General features: G+C 38.5%; 1 protein-coding gene across 1 annotated transcript; it reads left to right on the top strand.

Moving 5' to 3' along the window:
* Positions 1–19,457: 19,457 nt before the first annotated feature.
* Positions 19,458–24,824, top strand: LOC136248315 (uncharacterized). Its single transcript, XM_066040108.1, has 2 exons — positions 19,458–23,240; positions 23,289–24,824. Exons 1-2 carry the CDS (start codon positions 19,458–19,460, stop codon positions 24,822–24,824), a joined length of 5,319 nt encoding a protein of 1,772 aa, XP_065896180.1.

The following is a 24,824-nucleotide window of genomic DNA, read 5'->3' on the forward strand; positions in this document are numbered from 1 at the left end:
ATGACCTGTCTCAGTACGATGGTCCGCGTTCTATACACCCGGGCTGGAAGTTGTTCGAATGAACAGGCCCTTTCAGTTGTCAGGAGCTTAATCTCAACTAACAGGATGAAGTAATACTATTTCCACTCGAGTACTATCCGATCACTTGCTGATCTCACCATCTGGCAGAGTCAGTGTGTTCAGAGGAACAAGCCGTTGAGTATCAGTCCGTCTATTAAGTAGCAAATCTCTTCGTTGATTGTAGTCTAGGCGTTGGCAAAAGTCGAAATGATAACTCAGCAGCCTTAATGTTTCACGTGCAACACTTGAAATTATAAGTGTTCTGCTCTCTCAGCAGCATAAGCACTTTCTGAAATAATTTTGTGGAGTCTTCAGAGAAGTGTTGATATGGAAAATTAATGCCTCGGTATGGTTTCAATACTTGAAGAAGACAACCAACCTGATTGAAGATAAAAGGAAAGACAAGGTGCACAGGGCGTACACTCGTCGGAACCCCAAAAGGCACATCCCACTGGTGAGTTTGTTGTTGTGGCATAAAATGGTGACTGTGCGCTGCTTCGTTTGGGCTCTAGGCTTGCAACTGCAGTGAGTGAGTGAGTGAGTGAGTGAGTGAGTGAGTGAGTGAGTGAGTGAGTGAGTGAGTGAGTGAGTGAGTGAGTGAGTGAGTGAGTGAGTGAGTGAGTGAGTGAGTGAGTGAGGAGTGAGGCAGCGAGTGAGACAAAATTTCAAGTTTTGGAGACATTTTTAAAATTCTATATCCGGTCACCAGTAAGTGTTCTCTTGTTTTTAATACTGTATTTTATGTTAGATGGACTAATATTATTCCGTAAAGGTGATTTTTGTGGTGTAAGATGTCTCTAGGATGATTTTTAAAGGTGGAATCTTGGGCAGCGTGCATCACTTTTGGGGATCCCTACTTAAACAGTACTACCATACTGTTTGATAATGTTTTCTCATTATTGAATCCATGCAAAATATCCATGCTGTATAAAAGGGTGGGGCTCCAAAAGCCTGGGTGAAAAAAGTTGTGAAATCAAAGATGGCAGTCATGAAATGGCTGCAATGATGTTAACGATAATAATGCACAAAGCCATCATTATCATTAACATCATTGCAGCAATTTCATGTTTAATACCATACCTGTTTCACTGCCCATACAAAAGTCTCAATAGTAGCAGTGAAATTTATCCCGTATTTCACTGACAGCAGTGAAAAAGTTGTAATTGCAATTTCATTGGCTAGAATTTATGTTAACAATGTAGCGCCAATTAGTGTCGACGCGTGTTTAGTACATAGTGACAAATTGCGTACATGGCAACGCTAATGCACAGCATGCGTATATGCAGCGAGTATGGTATTAACTGGGAATAGCATGGGTAGCAGTGAAATTTGGGATAAATACCACTCTTGTTGTATTGGAAATGGTAAATTTCACTCGGCTTCGCCTCGTGAAATTTATCCCCATTTCCAATACAACACTCGTGATATTTATCCCAAATTTCACTGCTACCCATGCTATTACTAGTACTAATTTTACAACTTTTTCACTCAGATATTGAAAATTTCCTCCCACGGTTATTGTGGAGCTTATTATCACGATTATTGCAAATATCACGGTATTGAAATGAACTATAGCAAGTACACTCAAAACTGTTTATACAGTATATTTGCATGGGCGAACTTGGTTTACCAGCTACCACAACCACAAGGAGTTTAGAAAAACCAGCCAAACTTACAGAGCATGGAGTGCATATAAATTTTGAAGGACACATAGCTAGTTTCTATGTATATAGCTAGCAGACAATTTACTAAGACTTACTAATGTGAAGCTAGAACTTTTATCCCAAAATCACAGTAGTGCCTTGCCTCACATGTATTTTAATAATTAGTGCATCACTTCATGTAGTAGTGTATGGGTTAGGCTTGTTTGCTAGTACAAGGAGGCTGAAATACTGATTGACAAGTACAATATGGAACACGTTAAGTGTGTAGTTGCAGCTGTATTCCCACTACAATATAGCAATAAAGGTATGGCAGTTTTTCAAACACAAGGCGGTATCAAGGTTTTTCAATTGCCAGCTGTAATATCGCCTTGTTACCATCATACCGGTATATCGCCCAACCCTACCACACCGCCCATCATAAATTGGCTTGGAAGTTTGCTTTTACATACATACAGTAGGACCTTGTTTATCCGGACCTCAAACATCCAGACACTTGGTTAACCGAAGGGTCTGAAGTACTGCATGTGACTAATAATTGAAGAGAAGTGGTTGCAGATATTAGCTTGTGAACTGGAGGGCAGCCATTCAAAGACATTGGTATGTAATTAAATGGTTTGGTTAATCTGTTGATAATTTGGTAGTGGCCACAGTCCAAACCCTAGCAGACAGTAGGGTAACCTACTTGTATTGAAGTGCTAAGTGCTCTTATTACAGTGTTGACCATTAGTAGCATTGAGTACCATCATTTAACAGGTATATAGTGAATAAGTGACTGCATTTATGCATGCACTAATGGATGATCCAAAGTTACGGATTATCCAAAGTTATGAACAGGGCTTGGCCCCAACAGGTTCGGATAAACAAGGTCCCACTGTAATTGCTCTTCCTGTCTACAGATACAATGAAGACAAACTAGAGACCAATACAGATAATACAGTATTTACAATAGTGTTTGACGAAATAAATTCTTTCCAAGTTTGATATGCATAACTGTACTTCTATATTTGGGATTTATTTAGTGATTGTTCTATTAGAGTATTTCGATTTTCATAAAACATAATATTTTATATTATATTAAGTGCTATCCCACTAAGGACATGTGAGAAGGCTAGGCCTGTAAATACAGAGAGTCAGAAACATGTATCTAAAACTGTGAAGAATGCAGAGAAAAATGATAAGTTGCAGTTACTCAATTTTAACAAAGCAAATATTTTATACTAGAATACTATTTCCAGCCTGTTGTCACAGATTTTACTAGCATAGCACTTAATATGTGACTGGATCTGCGAAAACCGGTCCTATTTCCAAGACAGGAAAATTTGATTTTTTTCACACAAATGAAAAGCTTTATGAATGCACTATCAAATTTCACTGTCACAGTTGACCAGAGTAAAGTGGTCTGCTTTTGCTAGCTGCTTTTTCAAGCACAGTGGTGAGCTGTACGAGTGGTCTGGGGTCTTGATGGAGCCCTGGCCAACTAGGAGATTGCTGTGTGTGGCTGTACAGCTCTGTGGTATTGGACTATGACCTGTGCTGTAAATTTCCTTTCATTTTAGCCAGTTTTGAGCCCTGAATGGCCCACAACTTGGCCTAATTCATCCCAACACATTCCTCTTCAATTTTTTAAACAGCATCTTGCCCGCCTTCCAGACTCCCTCCCCCCCACCTCCCAACCCTTTTGGAGCTCGCCTGATATGGCCAACCTTGGTTTAAAAACTATCTAAAATGGCAGGAAACTTAGCTGTTGACTACTTCAGTGGGTGATCTGGAAGGTGATAAATTGTAAAACGTATGAAAATTTTGTACACGTAGCTACCACCATTGGCAAGCTACAACAATCTGAATATTTAAAACCGACATTTCTCAATACTTTTATTTTAAATGGGCGATAAAATTGGTTTTCCCAGAGACAGTCACATATGATGATTATGATGATGACAATTGGTGTGAGTGGGTCTTGACTGTAGTGTGCTACTCTGCCGATATCAGCTTTGATTCATGGAATAATAGAGAAGTTACAGTGGTATTGTACTGCAGAGTTTATTTGATTTCATTTGTAATACTCTAATAGAGTGTACATTTTTAGAGGATTTCTAATAGCACACACATAGAATGTTCTAGATTTTCCATTGGTAAATCTTTGAAATTAACTATTGAGTAGGTTTTAGATAGAACTTATTTTCATTTATAAAGAAGAAATTAAGTGAGGTGAACAACCACGATAGCTGGGTGATCAGTATGGAGGTCCATGGTTCGAACACTGGTAAGTTATTTTTTCAACATTTAACATGCACCTTTTTTTACCCCATGGTGACTGCTCTATTGAGTATTTCAGCCCCACGGTTTACAGTTGTTTGGTTTTTGCCTGTAGCTGTCAATGCGATTTCTTTCAAACCACAAAAGGTTTGAGCTATGATGGTTAACCTATATGCATACCAATTATAAAGTTATTCCCATAAGTGGTTTACCCTGTAGACGTGACAACAAGTTGGCCTTTTTATTGCAAATAATTGACTATCAATCAGATTTGCACCAAACTTGGTATGTGATTGTGTCACAATATGATCTTAAAGTGTACCAAAGCTCAAGAAAATCAAAATACGCATTGGCATTTTACAACTGTTTTTGCAAAGTGTGCGAAAAGAATAATCTAAGCCCCTGAAACCCCTAAAGCAAAAAACTGAAGAAATTAAACCGAATTTTTAAGGCTCATATTTCACGACTGCATTAGGTAATCTTGATATGTTGGGTGCTGAAGGTGGTGGGTGTTTGCAGTATAAAAACAGAGTTCAAAATAATGGGTGGCCATTGGCCATTTTCCATACAATTTAAGTAAACTGCCATACAAAATTGACTTTGAGTGGCCACATTTACTGTACATTACTATAGTAGTGCTCAATAAATGAAATGACAATTTTAATAATGGCCACTCAATTTCCATCTCTTATTTTGAACTCTGTAAAAATGATTCCAATTTGAGAAGGGAGCACGGAGCTAGCTACGTACATACACTGTATGCATAAAAATTGTATTTTGTTTCTTCTTGTGAACATAAGCACTCACGCTATGGCACGCCCACTGTCTTGGCCACACAAAACACTACCGTGTATCTTGGACTTTACATTGTTGGATTTCCTGTGGCTCACAATTGAGACTCCCTGTGGCTCTCAATTGAGAACTAAAGCTCAAAATCCAATCATTTGATTTTGATTTGATTTTTATTTCAATCAAATCTGTCTCTTGGTGAAAGCTGCATATTAGAGATCATGAACATATATGGGCTTTTCTGGCCAAATATCTCACCCCAAAACCAACTTCACAATACCTTCATGGCATTGTGGCAGTATTGGAGAGGTATAAACAAACCCAAAAGTGTCTACAGGGACATCGTTTCAGCCAGATTGGTTCCTTTTGGCATACCAAAGACTTACTTTTGCTCCTTTGTTCCCCATTTCTTTTCACTGACAGTGTAAGATGTTGATTTGCAGTAATATATTTGGCTTCCTCTCTGCTGATTATTACATTTATAATGAAAATTGTTCATATTTTCCGTAGAACTGGATTGATTAAAGAACTGTTTCCTGTACTGTTCTATTCTTTGCTATGCTGTATAACGGGCTGAACATATCTGAAAACGAAACATAATGGCACTTCACTTTTCAGTAATATTCAATAGTTGGGGCATACATTCAGATGCAAAACTAATGATGTTCCTTATGTTCAATGAATTATGTGATATGATCAGTCTTTGTTCAATAGTGTATAAATTTTGTGTAGAGCACAACACATTACTTGGACAGAATGGCCACTCAAAAGTAAACATGATTGGCCATCTGCAACATTACATGATTATGAGTTAGTATAATGCATACTAGAGTTGCAACGATACAGTGTGTAGACGTATCGATATATTGCCTCTGGTGCATCTCGATACAGCAATATATTGCACAATACAAAGTGGAGTCTAAGTAATGGTCTATGTTGTTTTTTTATTTTTTAAAGAGAAATAAGCGAGCTAATTTTTCTTTGAGAAGTATTACATACCATTCAGTTTAACCACAATGTTGATTGTCAGCCATGATAACAAGCCACGATATGTCGATATATCACGATACGTGATATATTGATACAGTTTGACCTACAGAAATATTGTCTTAAAACAATACGCTACACGATATATCGATATATTGTTACATCTCTAATGCATACATTGCAGTGAAAAGTAGAAGCAGGGGTCTGGGGGTACTCTGAGATTAAATCTGATATCAACTTTAACTCTTTATCACCAAATATTGGTGCATACTTTTTAAGTGAGTGTATTTCAAGCAGAATGAAATTAGCCATTACTCATTCACAGGCATAACCAATTTTAGATACAGAATCTTGGAATACAAGTAGCAAGGCTCATTACATGAATTACTGTTTGTGTGGGAGTTATTGTTGACTTCATTTCGAGCAACAATAGCCCAAACTGAGCCATTTTCTTGCAGATACCATTCCATATGTAAAACCATACAATGTCAAAACTTTAAAGATGGATTTGTTTACGTACATACTGTAGTTTGTTTTTCATTCTATTAAAGCTTAAAAATTAAAGCTCAATACGTATAACCTAGGAAGCTTATCCAGTATACAACAGTTTGTTACTAGATGACTTTCCTAGCTGTAGTATAAGCAGGTGGATCATCCTGACGTGTTTTTATCAAGCCTACTAGATACAGTACGCTGCATTGTACAGAGTTGGCTACAATGATCACCAAAACAGTTCACTCATAAGCCCATATACAGCAATGTACATTTCCTTCAATATGTGAATTATTGTGGTTTATGGTCTAGTCACATGAGGGTGTCACACTGTCTACACTGTGGGTGCTACACTTGTAGCTGCTGACCACATATACAGCATAGATTTCTTCAGTGTGGTGTCCATGGATGCCAATAACTGTGGTCTTCCTAGAACTGATATCTGTAATATATAAAGCTGAAAAGCTGTCAGTCTGTCTGCATTCTTTTCTCATAACACCGCTAACTTGGCAACCAAAGTGTATATCAACATGGGACTTTAACGAAATTAAGCGCTCATCATCTAGCAACTCCAAGTTTGTTGTTACAAATCGCTACATGCTTTTGTTCACTCTCTACAGAGCATTGAAGGCATTGGTGTAGAGGAAAACTTGAGCTACATTCCTGTCTAAACCACGAACAAACAGCCAAAGCGTTAGCGCATAGAACTGTTAACCCAAAGGTCTAGGGTTCCATTCCAGAAAATGACAACTTTTTTTTCTTCTCAGTGCCACTTTTTCATGACACACTTTTTCATATGTCAGCTATTGATGACGATTACTCAGTAAAGCAAGGCTGAAGGTGGAAAACACTAATTCAACAAGCACGCTAGGTGAAGGATGAAGTATTAGTACAAAACAAACAAATTATGCTAATAAACAAACACTGAAATGATATTGTTAACATGATAACATATCCTTTATCTTGTTCCACTGGCAGCTGGCATGGTGACTTGAGACACTAATGTGCCAGCTGGCAACATTTTCAAAAACAAATGATCAGTAGTTAGTTCATCTAGATTGCTATTTGAATCTGCCTTGTTGATTAACTGCTTTGTAATGGTTGTCACATGCTAGCTGTTGTGATCAGCGTTAAATAGAATCGTCGTACTGTGTCTATCACCTCCCCAAAAACACCCATTATATGATCGTCTCTTCATTCAACATGGATTCTATTCCCAGTGAGTGCGAAGCCTTAGGCCGGCCTTGTAGTTTTCTCAAACATTAGTTATTTATTATTTATTTATTCACTATCAAACGGTACGGTCATACCATTTAAGTAGGAATCCAGGTGAAATTTTTGTGCGCCGCCCAAAATTCCGCTTTTAAAAATCATTCTAGAGATATCTTACGAAACAAAAATCACCTTTACGGAATAGTACTAGTCCATGTAGTACATAAAACAGCATTAAATACAACAAAACGCTTACAGGTGGCCGGATATAAATTTTTTTAAATCGCTAAAACTCGAATTTTAGCCTCACTGTCTCACTCACTGACCTCAGTCGCAAGCCTAGAGCCCAAACGAAGCAGCACAAAGCCACCATTTTACGCCACAATAACAAACTCACCAGTGGGATGTGCCTTTTGGGGTTCCGACGAGTGTGTACCCTCTGCACCTTGTCTTTTCTTTTATCTTCAATCAGGCTGCTTGTCTTCTTCTTCATCCAACGAAACCATATCGAGTCGTTAGTTTTCCGTATCAACACTTTCTTTAATATTAATTAAATACTGTACTTCTTCCCACATCTGAAATACGTTACAATATACTATGGGAATACATATATCCAAATTATTATGAAAACAATTGTCTGTCTGTTCATAGGTATGGGGTATCTGTGCACTCAATAGAAATGACAATTCTACTCCTCATATAGACATTCAACATGAGATTCACAAGCAATGATGATGAAATGACATGATCATCTATGGTCCACCTGCCTCTAACCCAAAGTGTGAGACAAAGCAAACTGTACAGTGGTCCCTCTATATTATCCGGCCATTGATTATCTGAACATTTATCTGAGCTGCAGTAGTGATTGTTCTATTAGAATATTGACTAAGGTGTATGTTCTATTAGAGTATAAACTTCATTAATCTGAACTTTTTCATTATCCGAATGCACTAAGGGTGATTAGTTCATATAATGGGGGCCCACTGTACAGATAAAAAGGGTCAACCCACTTGCACAGTGTACATACATAATATATGGTCAACTTATAAAGCTGATGTCACCAGTGCCAATAGGACCAACAACCTTGTCCACTAAAAATAAGTTAAAAGTTACAGGACCAGCTAATCCAGAGTAAAACTATCATAGAGAGTCATCGATAACTTAATTTCATTATACATACAGCAGTAACACATTGTAAGCTATACAATAAAATAGCTATATAACGATTTTATGATACAAACACAATCATACAATGTAAGCTATACACTACATAACACAATATCTTATATGCAGAATCTTAGTACATACACTATGGACACAGCTACCCTCTCACAAATATTGAATCATACATCATACTTGGTGAGATCATTATACATCTACGTACATTAACACTGCCATTGTAGTCATTATCACTCAATCTGATGGTAACATTACAGTGCTTGGTTTGATTGTTACAGTAGCTATAAACAATATTTAATGTACAATCAGTTGTTTTTTCTGCAAGGTGTAGAGAAAAGTCTTCACTACAATAGATTAGTCCTCACCTGATGTTGTACCACAAAGGTACAATGAAAGAAAAGAAGTGATCTTAAAGATTTTCAAAGCATGTTTCATGTTCTCTGACATGTGTGATTAGCCGTATATGTACAAAATACACAGTGCTGGTATGTTTAGGGAAGCTTCATACAAACACAACTTGAACAAGTCTCATAAGAACAACTATTCTATTTGACTGTATCAACCTTAAAAACAAAATTGTCCCCTTACTCTATCTAAATTAAATCCTGGGTCGGTACAGTCAACTTAATAGTTCTTCAGCATAGAAATTTGCCATTTGATTTAATAACTCGCCAATTAGAAACCATTCACCACATACACACCATACAGTGCAGTATCAGTGATAAGACAGTAGTGCTGTACACCTGTATCCAATTAACCAGTTATTAACCTGTGTTGTCCAGGTCAGCCAATAACCGGTGAAGAAACCTTTAAACCGGTGAAGAAACCTTTAAACCGGTGAAGAAACCTTTAAACCGGTGAAGAAACCTTTAAACCGGTGAAGAAACCTTTAAACCGGTGAAGAAACCTTTAAACCGGTGAAGAAACCTTTAAACCGGTGAAGAAACCTTTAAACCAGTGAAGAAACCTTTAAACCAGTGAAGAAACCTTTAAACTGGTGAAGAAACCTTTAAACTGGTTATTGCCCACCCACTTGGTAAACCATAAATTACCCCTGCTGATAAGTGTTAACATCATAACATAACCTCAAAGAATGTGATTGTAATAACTGTTACTGCTAGACAAGATGTTGATGGTCACTTTGGTACCACCCTAAACCTTCCAGCAGGCTTGTTGACTTGCATTATGTCTGCCAATATACAAACAAACCAATTAACCGTTATTGCCAATTATTGGTAGGCAATTAACGGGTGACAAAAATTTTGTAAGTGTACAGCACTATAAGACAGTAGCACAAACTCAACAAATTTGGTCCAATAAGACTCTGCCTCTCAGTACCTTTAAACAAAGATTATGCAAGTGGATTCTAATATTTTTGCACATTAATACTCAAATGGAATACCCTAAAAACTATCTGCGGAGAAGTAGTATAATACAGTTGGAGTATACATTACATAGAACTAACCTCAACATAAGCAAACAGTGTTGTTTCTACCAGTAGTAATTCTTGCAGCATGCAAGATTGCGTGTGCTGCATTTCATCCGCTGGTTGCTTAGCAATGTGGTAGGCATTAATTGGCAGGTGTTATATGGAAAATCTTTAGCATTCATTAACCATGCAATGAAAAGATAATTTCATTCCTATTATTTATTGCTAAACACAATGCCAGCAATTGCATATTTCTAAACCTAGTGGTTTCGTCGTAACATTATTTATGATGTATAATGACGAAACTGTGTATTATTCTCATTACTTGGTTATATAATTATTATTTTTATTATTAGCACTTTAGCACTGAAGGTCTGACAGCAACATGTGCTGGATTATACATAACCTAACAGGAACTGGAGACCTTAAATGATTACTTAACCTAGCTAATAAAGAATAAGGTGGTCTTTGGTGGTCTTATAAAGAGGTGACCACTAAATGAAATTATCTATTTTACCGTTCCATTCCTGCCCATCATTTCAAATTCATTCCTCCATTCAATTCAATTCACTGAATCCAGTAGCCCATTAAATCATTTCAAAATCCAACCTGCTTTTCCAAACACCTGGGGACATGTCTGCAGACCCCCATACAAGCTGGATGGAACAAGCTACACATGTTGAGTGTGTTCCATACAATAGTACAGTAGCTACCCCTTCAGACAAGTGTAACTTGATAACAGCTAAGCTAAGATTTTTTCACTGTTTGACATCTCTTTAGCCCAACAGGTGCCTTTTGGCATACCGCAGTACATAAAATGCACGTATCATGGACTTACCTTAGTCTTCCTTTCTATCCCATTTCCTTTTGCTGACAGCTCAAGGTGTCGATTCATGGTAGTGCCGTGTAATGGCAAAAAGTAAACAAACAAGTATGAGGAAATTTTTTAAGTTTGATTACGGACCATAGAAAAAATTTGGGAAACAAGGAAATCGCCTATAGCTGCAGATATACTAGTGGACATTTAATCCCTGCTTCAGTCATGGGTGTAGACCAAATTATGGAATACATGTCCACTAGTTACATCTACAGATGTACGTGACCTCCCTTAATCGTTTCCCTATGATCTTTACTGAAACTAATTTTTATATATACAGTACAGTAGTACTGTTTGAGTAGGGATCCCTCCATCTTGCATGACGAAAATCACTTTTATGGAACAATATTAGTTCATCTAACATCATATGTTACATTAAAAACAAGAAAACACTTGCAGGCGGCCGGATATAGAATTTGTAAAAGAAGACACCGAAACCTGAATTGTTATCTGCCTGCCATCCTGCCAGCGTACCCGCCTGACCACACTTGCAAGGCTGAAGGCCAAACAAAGCAGCACACTACCACCACTTTAAGCCACAATAACAAACTCACCAGTGGGATGTGCCTTTTGGGGTTCAGATGATTGTGTGCCCTCTGCACCTTGTCTTTCCTTTTATCTTCAATTATGTTTGTCTTCATTATTTCTTATGCAATGAAACCATATTGAGGCATTAATTTTCCCTATCCTTCAGCAGCATATTTAGACTTCAAGAACTTATTTAAGTGCTTACATTCTGTAGATACCTGTAACTTTACGATAGGTTCAGTGCCACACCTATTAATTTGTTAATGTGATCTTGGTTGATTGATAACAATTGAGCACCGAGACTACATCTCTTAACAATCTATCATGATAACATATCCCATTATTATTGGCCTAGCTGCATTCATAATGCTAGCACAATGCCAATATGAAATAGTGACACACCACTGATAGGTGAAAGGATGACTCGAGATACTCTTATACAACAGTCACCCTAATAGAACAGTCACATGTGTATAGCTGTATGCTATAACAAAAAACCAAACAAACTAGTATATTTTTAAAATACAGTAGGAATCCAAGCGATAAAAAGTAGTGAAACAAGAAATGAATAATGGTATTGCAGCATAGCTTGGTGGAAAAATCCCTACTTTGACATTGGACAAAATGGTTGTTATACAGTATAACATGCCAATGTGGGGATTTTCCCACCAAGCTATGCTGTAATACCATCATTCATCTCTTGTTTCACTTGCTTGGATCCCTGCTTCATTTTTAAATTAACAATTTTAATATACTAGTAAAATTAGCCTTGTTTGCACTCTACCATCTTCCACATTGACACTTCTATATTTCTAAAATAGCTGGTACCAAGAGTTCATAATATATATATATACACTGAGGAGAGTGTCCTACTCTCATATACCCTGTAGAAGGGCGTATTGTGAAGTTATGATGTAACAACAAGATGTTGTGGTTTGTGACGTACAGGCAGCCGTAAAAGTACAAGATCATTAGCACCATTTCACACTCGCGACTCTCAGGATAGCTGTGTTTGCGAATGGCCTAGCAAAAAACACCTACGAAGTGGTCTTAACCCATGAAGGAACGATTGTAGTTCAGTGAGAAATGCATGCTTAGAGCTGGAGTTAATTTGGTTGCTAGCGATGTTGTTAGGCACACGTTCAATCGATACCATGTTCAACTAATGACATCATGAATTATATTTTTTTAAAAAAGGGAAAACTCAGAAGTGCTACGTCATAACTTCACGATACACCCTTCTACAGGAGTATATGAGAGTAGGACACTCTCCTCAGTATATACATTATAAACTCTTGCTGGTACTCCATGTGCATATCCTATCAAATACTCACTTTATTGCGGTTTATCCACGACCATTGCATATCTACAGAGTTTCTACCAGATAATCATATAAATGCTATAACTATACCATGACTAGTCCTGCCACGATATAGAAAAACACTCTATCATATATCACCAATATTAGAGCGGCATAGCACCAAAAAATGAGCATTTCATGCACTTTGTGATACAATTATGAAACTTTCCACACAAATTGCGCTCCTCATGACACATTTTTTGATATAGAGCCATCACAGATTTGACCTTTGGTGACCTTTAGAGCCATTTTTAACTAAAAATTAATCATTTTTGTCTTTATCTCCCTGAGGCATTATTTTACACTGTAAAAACATAGTATTAAATTAAAGGTGTTGATCCAAAAACTATATTGACTTGTGTTTGAAGTTCGTATCTCATTCCACTACAAAGTTATGATCATTTTTCATAAAATTATTTGCCCTTGGGGTGTAAATTACTAATGGGCAAGTTATTCATAGAATATCATGGTTAACATAAATGATCATAACTTTGGAATGCAATCACCTATTGACTCCAAATAAAATCCCCGAGTAGTTCTTTTTAGCAGCACCTTTAATTTGAAACTGTGCAAAATGATGCCTCAGGGAGATAAAAATAAAAACAATGAATTTTCAATACAAAAATGGTTGTAAAGGTCACCAAAGGTCAAATATGTGATGACTCTATATCCAAAAAAAATTATGTCACAAGGAGTATAACTTATATGGAAAGTTTCATAATTGTATCATAAATTGCACAAACATTGTACTATGCCGCTCTACGAAAAGGCTTATGTTAGAGTTAAAGCACTGTCGCACGTGTGTACGGAAAATACAGTACGATGGGGTGTGTCGAGAGGCTAATACAGCACAAGGTGAAGCCAAGTGCTGTATTTGCCTCAAGACACCCCCTGCACACAAGCAAGGCAGTGCTTTAAATGTTATACTGTACTTTCTGGTTGTCTGGCTCGGAGAGATTTTCTCTAGCACTCAAACCGCTGCGATTTTCAGTGATAAGGATATCAGTAAGAGTTCATATAATCTATTTCTAGTCGTAGAACGAACTAACAGGATTAGTTTGGCTAGTTTTAGCAATTTACAATGTCTCGCACGTGATCAATCATGCTGTCTTAGTGGAGTCGTGTTTAAAAAGCTTCGTGATCAGATGATCAGTATTAAGTGTTTATACAATCTATTTCTAGCCATAGAACGAACTCATAGGAATATTTTGGCTGGTTTTAGCAATTTACAGTGTGTTATTTACGTAACATTCCTTAGACTACAACAAGTTTGATACTGAAATTTGATTGGCTGAAAACGTGGTCTCTAAATCTCGTAGAGCCACGGTCATGTCCAATAGAGACCACGCTCTGAGGCGATACGAAACACGATAATTACGCGCCTGTAACATTGGCAACGCATGGGCATTTAAATGGCTAGTAACAGCCGTACTGAATTAGAGGGAGGTGTAATGGGCTTGTTTGTACTAATCAACACTACATTACTTGCTTACAAGCAGCTGTCGAGGCACAACAACAGCAACAATGAGGTAAGTAATTTTCAAGGTTCAAGGTAAGTAATTTTCATGGATTGACCAATATCAACACAGTTATATTTTACTGGAGATCATTTGTTTTTCACTCCGACTATCTATTATGCAGTATAGGACTAGCATTGGTTGTTAATTTTCGAGGATGAAATTGGCAGACAGTTTAGCAACTGCAAAAACCATGTCCCTCAAAAATTTGTACGTACATGGTAGTTATAGTAACAGCCTACAGTTCACAAGTACACTCACCATGTATATGTATATGAATCACTGAATACAGACACATCACATACAGACACAGAAACATGTAATCTATCATACACAATAGCAACTATCTGAGGGCTAGGTGGTTACTAAATAGTTTAGCATACAGAATACAGTAAGGCCTATGAAGACCACAGCAAAATTCAGAAATACCTAGGGTATGCCTGCAGACCTCTTCCGGCTGGAACAAGCTACACATGCTGAGTATGCTTCGTAGAACCCATTCAATAATTATGAACCACTTTAATCGCAAAAATGAAAATTCCATGATTACACATACAGTACATATATATTTATCTCTAGCCTTATTTGTAATCTGATACCTACCACTAAAATTTTTATTGTTTGACTACATATGTTTAAACATATTCTATCCAATACTCACTTTAATTTGGCTTATCCACAACCGCTGCATATTTACATAAAGTTTCTACCAGATAATCATATAAATGTTATACTGTAGCTATAGAAACATGATATGTAAGCATTAGGGAAAAGTAGAAGACAAGTTCTGCCTGTTCCACTACAGTGCATTTTCGCTGTAAAGTAGTAGTGCCTGTAGCTATGGTTGATTGTTTGCAGGTGATCATAGTCACTAAAAATACATACATAAGATGACCCTTACAGGTTGTCGTGTCTCCCCAAGCACCACTTATATTTCAAAAGTAGTTGGTAATTACCTACAGCTCACAAGTACACTCACCATGTATAGATGAATCACTTGATACATACACATCATCAACTAGATCAAGACTAAGTTGTTGTCTTCTCACATTAGTAAGAGTAACCTCCAGTGATCTCCATGTAGCATTAGGAGTTGACTTTAACCACATGACTAGTGTCTCCAGAAAACAATCCTTAGAGTGATGATAATCTTTTTCAATACTATTAAGCCTATTAAACTGTAATCCCAACTCTAATCCAATATCTTTCCAGTCAGCAGCATATTTCTTGATAACATATCTGTTGAGGTCTCTCAATGTTGGCCTATCATCCTCTACAGGTCACACATGATACTGGTAATGGTAATAATACACAATACAAGTCACTCACTATTCTCAATCTGACCAATCACTACTGCACCCTCCACTAATCCTACAACTGCAACAAATAACATAACACATGTACATACCATTGTGTGTAAATTCATATGTACCTTAGCTTCTAGTCACAAACTACGTACATAGCTACATAACTAGTATATTTATGTACTGTACATTAGTACTGATTTAGGGATTCAAGCAATAAAAAGTAGCAAAACAAAGTGATGATATTTTAAATATTCGTACTAGTTTGTTAGTTATTTTGTTATGTACAAAGATAGCTACTGTGTGATATACATGTTCTATTAGAATGTGACAAACCGGTCGTTTTCACAGAATTCTATTTGCCCTAAAAACATATTAAATTAAAACAAACTGGGTAAAATTAATAATACTCTACACTAGTGCTGAAACGATTATTCGGTTATTTGACTATTCGGTCGGTATGACACTATTCAATTTGTTAACACACTGTTCGAATAATCGTTAGCACTTTGTACACTGTATTCAGATGGAAAAGCCAGCCCTGAAACTTAAGATTGTGAATGAAGTGATGTATCTATGCTGTAAAAATTCTATTTTAGAAAAGATACTGTAGAAATAGTGCTTAGACTTTAGCTACCTTGCTCCCTAACAAAAGGTTTCGGTACTAATTCGATAGAAGTATAAGCTTAAAGAATAATCGAATATTCGGTTGTTTTATTCACAACTATTCGAATAGTAAAAATTGCTATTCGTTTCAGCACTACTCTACACACATGTAAATCTCTTCGGCATATGCGCTGAAACAATTGAAAGCTCTAATCAGCAAAACTTATACTGTACACCATAGGATTTGCTAAGAGTAAGAAACTCTTAATTTGTTTGTGTTCGTATAATAAAAGGCAAGTGATCGTGAGTTATGGGCACTCATTTACAATGCGGTAAAAATACAGTTTACTGTCGTCATATTTTCTCAACAGTTTAATAGTCTGTCTGTCATGTAAATTGTTAGTGTTGCACCAATAACTAAATTAACCAATTATTCCAATAACTGATATTAAGCAACAGCATTAGCCGATACCACAGAATTAACCGATACTGATAACTGATCCGATATACACTAACACTCATCCTCATCATTATTAACAGACTCATATTAGTGACATGACATTGATATACAGCTCATTCTCGGCTAAACTGTTAAGTTGGATGCACACCACAAATAAAAGTTGCTCATAGTAAACAGATTTTAAGTACATTTTTACTACTGCTACACAGTTGAGACAAATGGCTGGTACTACCCCTAAAACCCTCAGTTTACAATTGGTCAACACATAACAAACTTACATGTATGTCTAGCCTCCCCCACATCATTATACTACACAGTGCAATGGAGATTAAAATAGGCTTAGATTCAATCAATACCAATTATGTAATCGGTTAGTAGCCAGTATCAACCTGATACCAATTATTGAACTAATAATTATTGTTGATGCAACACTATAAATTGTAAAGAGAAAGCATTAAGGATAGCCCTTCATTTCTGTTTTCACCTCTAGAAGAACTCCCATTATTTCTGGTAGTCTACGAGGTTAGATACAGCATTTTTTCTGTTTATTTTTATGCTCCATTATGAAAGGCATTTATGACATCTTCAGTTATTTGCTTTACTTACCTGTATTTGAAACCAGCATGAATTAACTAACACTTTTTTTACATGGACACCCAAAAGTGAGTTTGAATAACTCACATTCAATCCAGTTTCTGTTTGCAAGCAATCATTAGATGATGGTATTCAATTGTGACCGGGTCTTCAAAAATCTGACACAATTGTGCATATTTCGAATTCCTGTTTATTAATATTTATGAACTATGTATTTATCCCAGTGCATGCTCTGGCAAAGTTTCAGTTTCATATGTCAATAACTTTGGGAGTTACAGCCCTACAGAGTAGCTATAACAGAAAGATCGATATGTACAGCAAGTATAGGGAAAACAAACTACAGGCTATTACTGAAATGGTAATAAACAGAATGACACACAGAGTGGAAATTAGCACCATTATGTTAGTCATGAGTAGGGGAGTTGATCACTGAGTATGTGTTTCTTTCTTCACTATGTACAAAGGCAAATTTAGTGAAGTAAGATCATTCGTGAACTATCAGTTAGTTCAATGTGATGTAAACAAACATACACAACTTTCATATTCTTGAGTCTGATCTACTGGTACAAAACAAAGATTTATGAGCTTCACTTAAGTAGGTGAATTAATAAGATGATTTACTCTTTTTAAAAATAATATGCAAGTACATATTTCACCCATTGTATTCAATGCTTACAGTATTGCAAATTCAGGCTTACGCGATTGTGTTGGGTATTCACAGATCCAGTCACAATTGTCTAATGAGCACTTTATGTATTCACCAAAAAAATTCAACTTTGCAAACCTGAGATTAACCTAACTGCTTTGTAGGGTTGAACCTGCTGATAACATACTTTTACGACTTCGAGCTCATACAAACAAACACACTAACCAGGTGGCTCTGGTTTAAAGTGACCATATGAAAAAGGTGTAAAGCTTACCTGCCCAGAAGCTTAATACATGCAGGTGCTATATGACTTTCATTTCTCACATACAGACTGCTTTTATCTTTACAAAGTTTTGCTCACATGAGTGCAGAAAGACAAACAAAACAAACATACAAACACACACATTTTTTTGGGAAAATAATTTCAGTAACCAGGCGTGCACCAACATTTGCATTCCAGTTACACAAGCACCATATACCTCACTTATTCTACGTATGTGATGGGGTAGGCAAAGTTCCGAAAGAAAGCAGTGCATAAGAAAAGTTTGAGCAAATGAGAAAAATAGCTGAACCTACATATAGTACATGATTTCTAACACACAGTCTGTTGTTGTAGCTCTCCACGGGTTTCTGTATTATCAGGTGTGCCTCAAGGAACTGCCTTGGACCCTCTAATATTTTAGGTATTATATTAATGATATTGCAAATGGAATGTCACCTTCAATTTGTCAATGACTGCATCTTATACTGAGTTATCAAGCATGAGAATGATTCTATTGTCCTTCAAAATAAACTTGATTTTAATATCTCATTGAAAAACAGTTTGATAAATGAAATTCAATGTTCAACCATACATACAGTAAATTAAAAGTGCAAGCGTGGATCCTTATAAACTAGCTAGCTAGTCACTACGTACACTGCTGTTTATACAGGTCTATGCTATGCTAACTATGTAGTGTGATGTAGCTAATTGTATTCATTTGCCTTAGTCTTCACCCAAGGACTTCACCAATCAGAAAACTAACTTATCAGGGAACCTTCAAATGTATGCAGGACACTTCAATATAATACTCTTTTCATTCACTGTAGCTGGCTACGTATATGCCATAATCTTGGCTGCTTATGACCAGAACAACCTTCAGTGCTTTCAACTGTGCTGAGATTTGTAGGAAATGATTGAACACTTATGTATTGTGGTATTGTAATAGGAACATTAATTAGAATTTGTATGATCACGTGCGTGTTATAGTGTGCTGTGCGTGTAGCGTGTCATTTGTATCCTGTCAATCACGCTAGATCCAGTCGTTCTTCCCTGGTGTGCGAACCTTATCCCCGTCGTCAAGACATACTTTTGGTGCTGTGACGTACTACGGTCTGTTATTCTAACCCCAGTCTCAGAAGTCGTTGTACCGTGGCAATTCTAATTAACGGTACCCCCAAAGGCAAGCTCAGTGTCTACTGTGCACATTTGTTTGTTGCTGTTGTTTTAGCGGACCGATGGAAGAACTCACTCGACTACAAGCCTCGCGTAAGGCGTTCAAGGGACATGTCACCCGACTACACAGTAAGATCGACGAACTAATGAACTCAGAATTTGACGATTACACGATCACATATCTGACCACTGCCGTCGAGCAAATCAAGAAGAAGGGTGAAAAGATAGCTCAAGTGGATGAAAAGATTGCTACATTGATCGAAGATGCAACGGAACTCGAAGTAGCCATACTTGATGCAGAGGAGTTTCAGGATGATATTATTGACAAAATTACCAGAGCTCAAAGATACATAGAGTTAACCACAGCAAAGAAGTCCCAAAGATCGCCATCACCGCCAAATACTACTCCACAGTCAAACCCTAGTAATTCTCAGTTGGAGAGTGCAACTGCTCAGCTGGAAGATATACATCTAACTCAGTCAAGTACAGTGGAATCAGAACTGGTGAGTACTGTAACAGCATTTAGTGATAATAGACCATCAACTGTGCCATCAAGCACTATCACCCCTGCAGTAAATTCATATGTTACTACAAGCAATATCACTGAGACATGCAGTGCACAAGTCATAGTGCTCACCCTCCCAATGTTACCCAAGATACATAATACTAACATGGGGCCACCTCCGTTGATATCAGCAGCTCCACAAGATGCAGATACTACATCCCCACAAAGGCCAATCATTTCAACCTTATTTGGACCTCAGAACTTGTATGAGCCACCAATTAACATGCAAAACCAGATTAGTGCTGGGTCAACCTCATCAGCCCCTAGAAGTGTGTATGAGCCATTTGCTACAGTTGGCCACAACTTTGCAGCTTCAGTGACACCAATGAACCACAATGCTCCATCACACCAGTCTCAGATGTTTGCTACCAGTCGTCTCCCAAAGCTGACCTTGCCAACATTCTCTGGAGACCCCCTTACCTGGCAAACATTTTGGGACTCCTTTTATGTGGCAATACATGCTAATCCTAACTTGTGTGGCATTCAAAAATTCAGTTATCTCAAGGCACAGCTTGAAGGAGATGCTGCCAGAACCATTGCTGGCCTCCCCCTCACTGATTCAAACTACAACCATGCAATTTCCTTGCTTGAAGATCGTTATGGCCAGAATCACAAGATCATACTTGCTCACATGCAAGCTCTCTTGGAGATGTCCTCTCCTTCAAACAATCTTACTAGCCTACGAATTATTTATGATTCCGTAGAGAGCCACATCCGAGGACTGTCATCACTCGGCAAATCCGAACAATCGTATGGCGACTTACTAATTCCGATCATTATGGGAAAGCTATCTGTGGATATCCAGCGGAACTTAGCACGGGAGCACTCAAACTCTCCATGGAATCTTCCTGATTTAATGGCAGGTATCCAAAAAGAGATTAGGATACTTGAATCTGGACTGTATGACCCACATAAGACTATGCCGAAGTCAACAGCAGCTGCATTACATTTAGGTTCTCCAGATCAAACTGGCAAGAAACAAGTTCACTCTGATAGTAAAAGGAAACAGCAATGTGTGTTTTGTAAGAAGGCTCATTCTTCACATAATTGTGATGTGGTAACTGATTGCCAGAAGCGGTTTGACATCGTCAAAGGAAGTAACTTGTGCTTCAACTGTCTGGCCCATCATAGGGTCTCCCAATGTCCATCTAAATTCCGATGCAGAAAGTGCAAGAAAAAGCACCATACCAGCCTTTGTAACAGTGAAGTGAAGACCAAGCCTGACGAATCAAATTCTGACAGAATGACATCTGATGCCACGCCCACAACCACTGCTGGACTATTAACACCGACATCACAGGCTCCTGAGAACGTAAATTGTTTACTGAAAACTGCAGTGGCTCCCATCACTGCTGGTAACATCAAAGCTCAAGCAAATATCCTTTTCGATGAGGGAGCACAACGATCATTTATTTCAGCCGACATGGCTAGTGAGTTACAAATTACCCCCACATCCACAGTTGATATCGGTGTAGCATCCTTTGGCACTACAGCCACATCTAATCAGACACTTGGAATAGCTACAGTGGAAGTGCAGACAGCATCTGGTGAGCTAATTCCTATATCTGTTATAATTGTTCCGTCAATTGCAGCTCCCATCCAGAATTTAGTGTCCACTGCTGTCTACACCATGCCACACTTACAGGGCCTAAAGCTTGCTCATCCAGTTACCTGTGGAAGGAATTTCACCATTTCTCTATTAATTGGAACAGATTTCTATTGGAGCTTTGTTGAAGACCACATTGTCAGAGGCAAAGGCCCCACTGCCCAGCAGTCCAAACTCGGGTACTTATTATCTGGGCCACTACCAACTGCACTATTTGAATGTACATCATCTGCCCTCCTCCAACTCACATCCACCATGACCACACAGGAGTTAAAGGTACCCAACATTGAGCAATTTTGGTCAATTGAGGCAGTCGGAACAGAAGCCAGCACATCTCCAGATCTGACATTTCTTCAACAGTACCAAGAATCATCCATCTCACAAACAAGTGAAGGCATCTACATTGCAAAGTTTCCATGGAAAGTCAACAAACCTGACCTCCCATCTAATTTTGCCACCTGCAAAGGAAGAACTCTTACCCTATTGAACAAGTTGAGAAAGTCTCCTGAACTTCTACAACTGTATGATGGTATCATGAAAGAGCAAGAGCAGAGAGGATTTATTGAGAGAGTGGACAATGATACTGCCGATAATGTGCACTACTTGCCACATCACCCAGTTAAGAAGGATTCGGTGACCACTCCAATCAGAATTGTATATGATTGTAGCTGTCGTGGAAGTGGTAAGTCAGCCAGTTTGAATGACTGTCTCACAGTAGGACCCCCATTTTTGAACAATCTCTGTGCCATCCTACTGCGTTTTCGTATTCATGCCTTCGCCCTCTCTACTGACATAGAAAAGGCATTCCTCCATATCAAGCTGCACCCATCAGATAGAGACTTTACCAGATTCCTGTGGCCATCAGATCCCCAGAGTGCTGATAATGAATTCCAATCTTACCGTTTTACAGTGGTTCCATTTGGAGCCTCCAGCTCCCCTTTCATGCTTGGAGCAGTGCTGAATCTACACTTGTCAAAATTCCCCGATGAGGTGGCAAAAGACATGCGAGACAATATCTACGTAGACAACATTCTGTCTGGGTGCAGTACTGAAGAAGAACTCCTAACATACTACTCACAATCGCGAGATCTGATGAATCAAGCCAAGTTCAACCTCAGGTCATGGTCGACAAACGGCAAACACCTCCAGGAAATTACAAGACAAGACAAAACCAGCGATCCAAACACTACCGTAGGAATCCTGGGGTTACGATGGAACACAGCTACAGACATGATTTCACTTTCTGCAAGAAAGCTTCCTGCTGTAAACACATATGTAACTAAGAGAGACGTACTGCAGGCCTCATCCCAAATCTTCGACCCTTTAGGGTGGATGACCCCAGTGACAGTGAAGGCCAAGATACTGCTACAAGAAATTTGGCAGACCAAACTCACATGGGATGAGCCTCTCCCAGACACAATCAAAGACCGGTGGACAGCCACTCTAGTTGAGTTAAGAGAACTACCAAACCTGCTAATACCAAGACTATACTTTCCACACAACCATCCAGGTACACAAATTGATAACATTTTTGTGTTTGCAGATGCCAGTACAAAGGCCTATGGAGCTGTGGTGTACCTCAGCAGTAACAACCGTGTTTGTCTTGCCATGTCAAAGAACCGTGTAGCTCCTATCAGATCCACTACATTACCAAGATTAGAGCTTATGGCAGCTGTTACTGCCACTAGACTGACTGAATTTGTCTGCTCTTCAATTCCATAGGAGAAACAATTGGGAGTGTACTTCTGGACTGATAGTCAGATTGTCCTTCACTGGATACTCAAGGGCACCAATCCTAAGCCATTTATCGCACATCGAGTCAACGAGATCTGTAAAGCCTTTCCTGCAGCCACTTGGTCATTTACACCCTCAGGTGATAATCCAGCTGACCTTCTTACGAGAGGATTATCTACTGACCAGTTGAAGTCATCAACACTATGGACACAAGGCCCTGGATGGTTGCTCAACAGATCTGCATGGCCTACTTGGACACCTACCAGTATACTCCACATACAAGCAGAAGAAGCTTCTCCTAGTACCCCACTTGTGGCAGACACTACTGAAAGTGAGCCCTGTATACTATCCATTATAGACATATCTCGATATAGCAGCATTAATCGATTGTCGGCTGTAACTGCTTATGTTCTTAGATTTTCCAACAACCTCCACAAGCCACAGAATAAGATTTGTGGAGCCTTGTCTAGCTCTGAACTGGCTCATGCCCGACGTCATATAATTAAAGGCATACAACACATGACCTACCGTGAAGAACTAACTTATCTACTTAAGAAGCAGTCCAAATGTCCAACATTGGTGAGACAACTTCGCTTGTTCCTGGATGACAACCAGCTACTCCGTTGTGGGGGACGGATTCATAATGCTCCCACATCAGAACTTGCCAAGTTCCCAATTCTTCTGCCCATCAACTGTTCATTCACTGACCTCATTGTTATGGATACCCACACCAAGCTCCATCATGGTGGCGTGAGCATTACCGTCACAGCACTACGACAGGTGTATTGGATACCATCAGCACGTCAATATGTGAGGAAGTTATTACGACGCTGTGTGATCTGCAACAAGCTGATGGGAAAACCTTTCAAAGCTCCAGACCCACCGCCACTCCCCAAGGTCCGTGTTTCTGAATCCCCTCCCTTTACAGTCACTGGGGTGGATTTTACTGGGGCACTGTATATCAAGGACAGAGAAGAAGAGACTAAGGTATACATCTGTATTTTTACATGTGCTGTCACACGTGCGGTACACATTGAAGTAGTCTGTGACCTATCTGTGCAAACCTTTTTGTTAGCCTTTCGTAGGTTCTCCAGCCGCAAGTCTCTGCCATCCACAATGATATCAGACAATGCTTCAACATTTCTGGCGGCGGCGGAGGATCTACAAAGGTTGTTTGAGTCAGAGACATTGCAGAAGGAACTAGAACAAAACAATGTAACATGGCGTTTCATCCCCAAACGGGCGCCATGGTACGGTGGCTTCTGGGAGCGAATGGTAGGTCTGACAAAGCAAGCCATCAAAAAGACACTGGGAAGAGCGTTTGTCACACTCAAGCAACTTGAGACTATTGTTACAGAGATTGAAGCCATGCTAAATGACCGACCCTTGACTTATGTCTCCCCAGACCTTTCTGACCCAGAGCCACTCACGCCTTCACACTTGTTATATGGGAGAAGAATCCGCCAAGTGCCGCATGTCTTAAACAAACCCGAAGAAGATCCATGGTTCCAGCATGAGGGATAA

Source organism: Dysidea avara, chromosome 1 (genome assembly GCF_963678975.1).
Source record: "Dysidea avara chromosome 1, odDysAvar1.4, whole genome shotgun sequence".
NCBI classification, from domain to species: Eukaryota; Metazoa; Porifera; class Demospongiae; order Dictyoceratida; family Dysideidae; genus Dysidea; species Dysidea avara.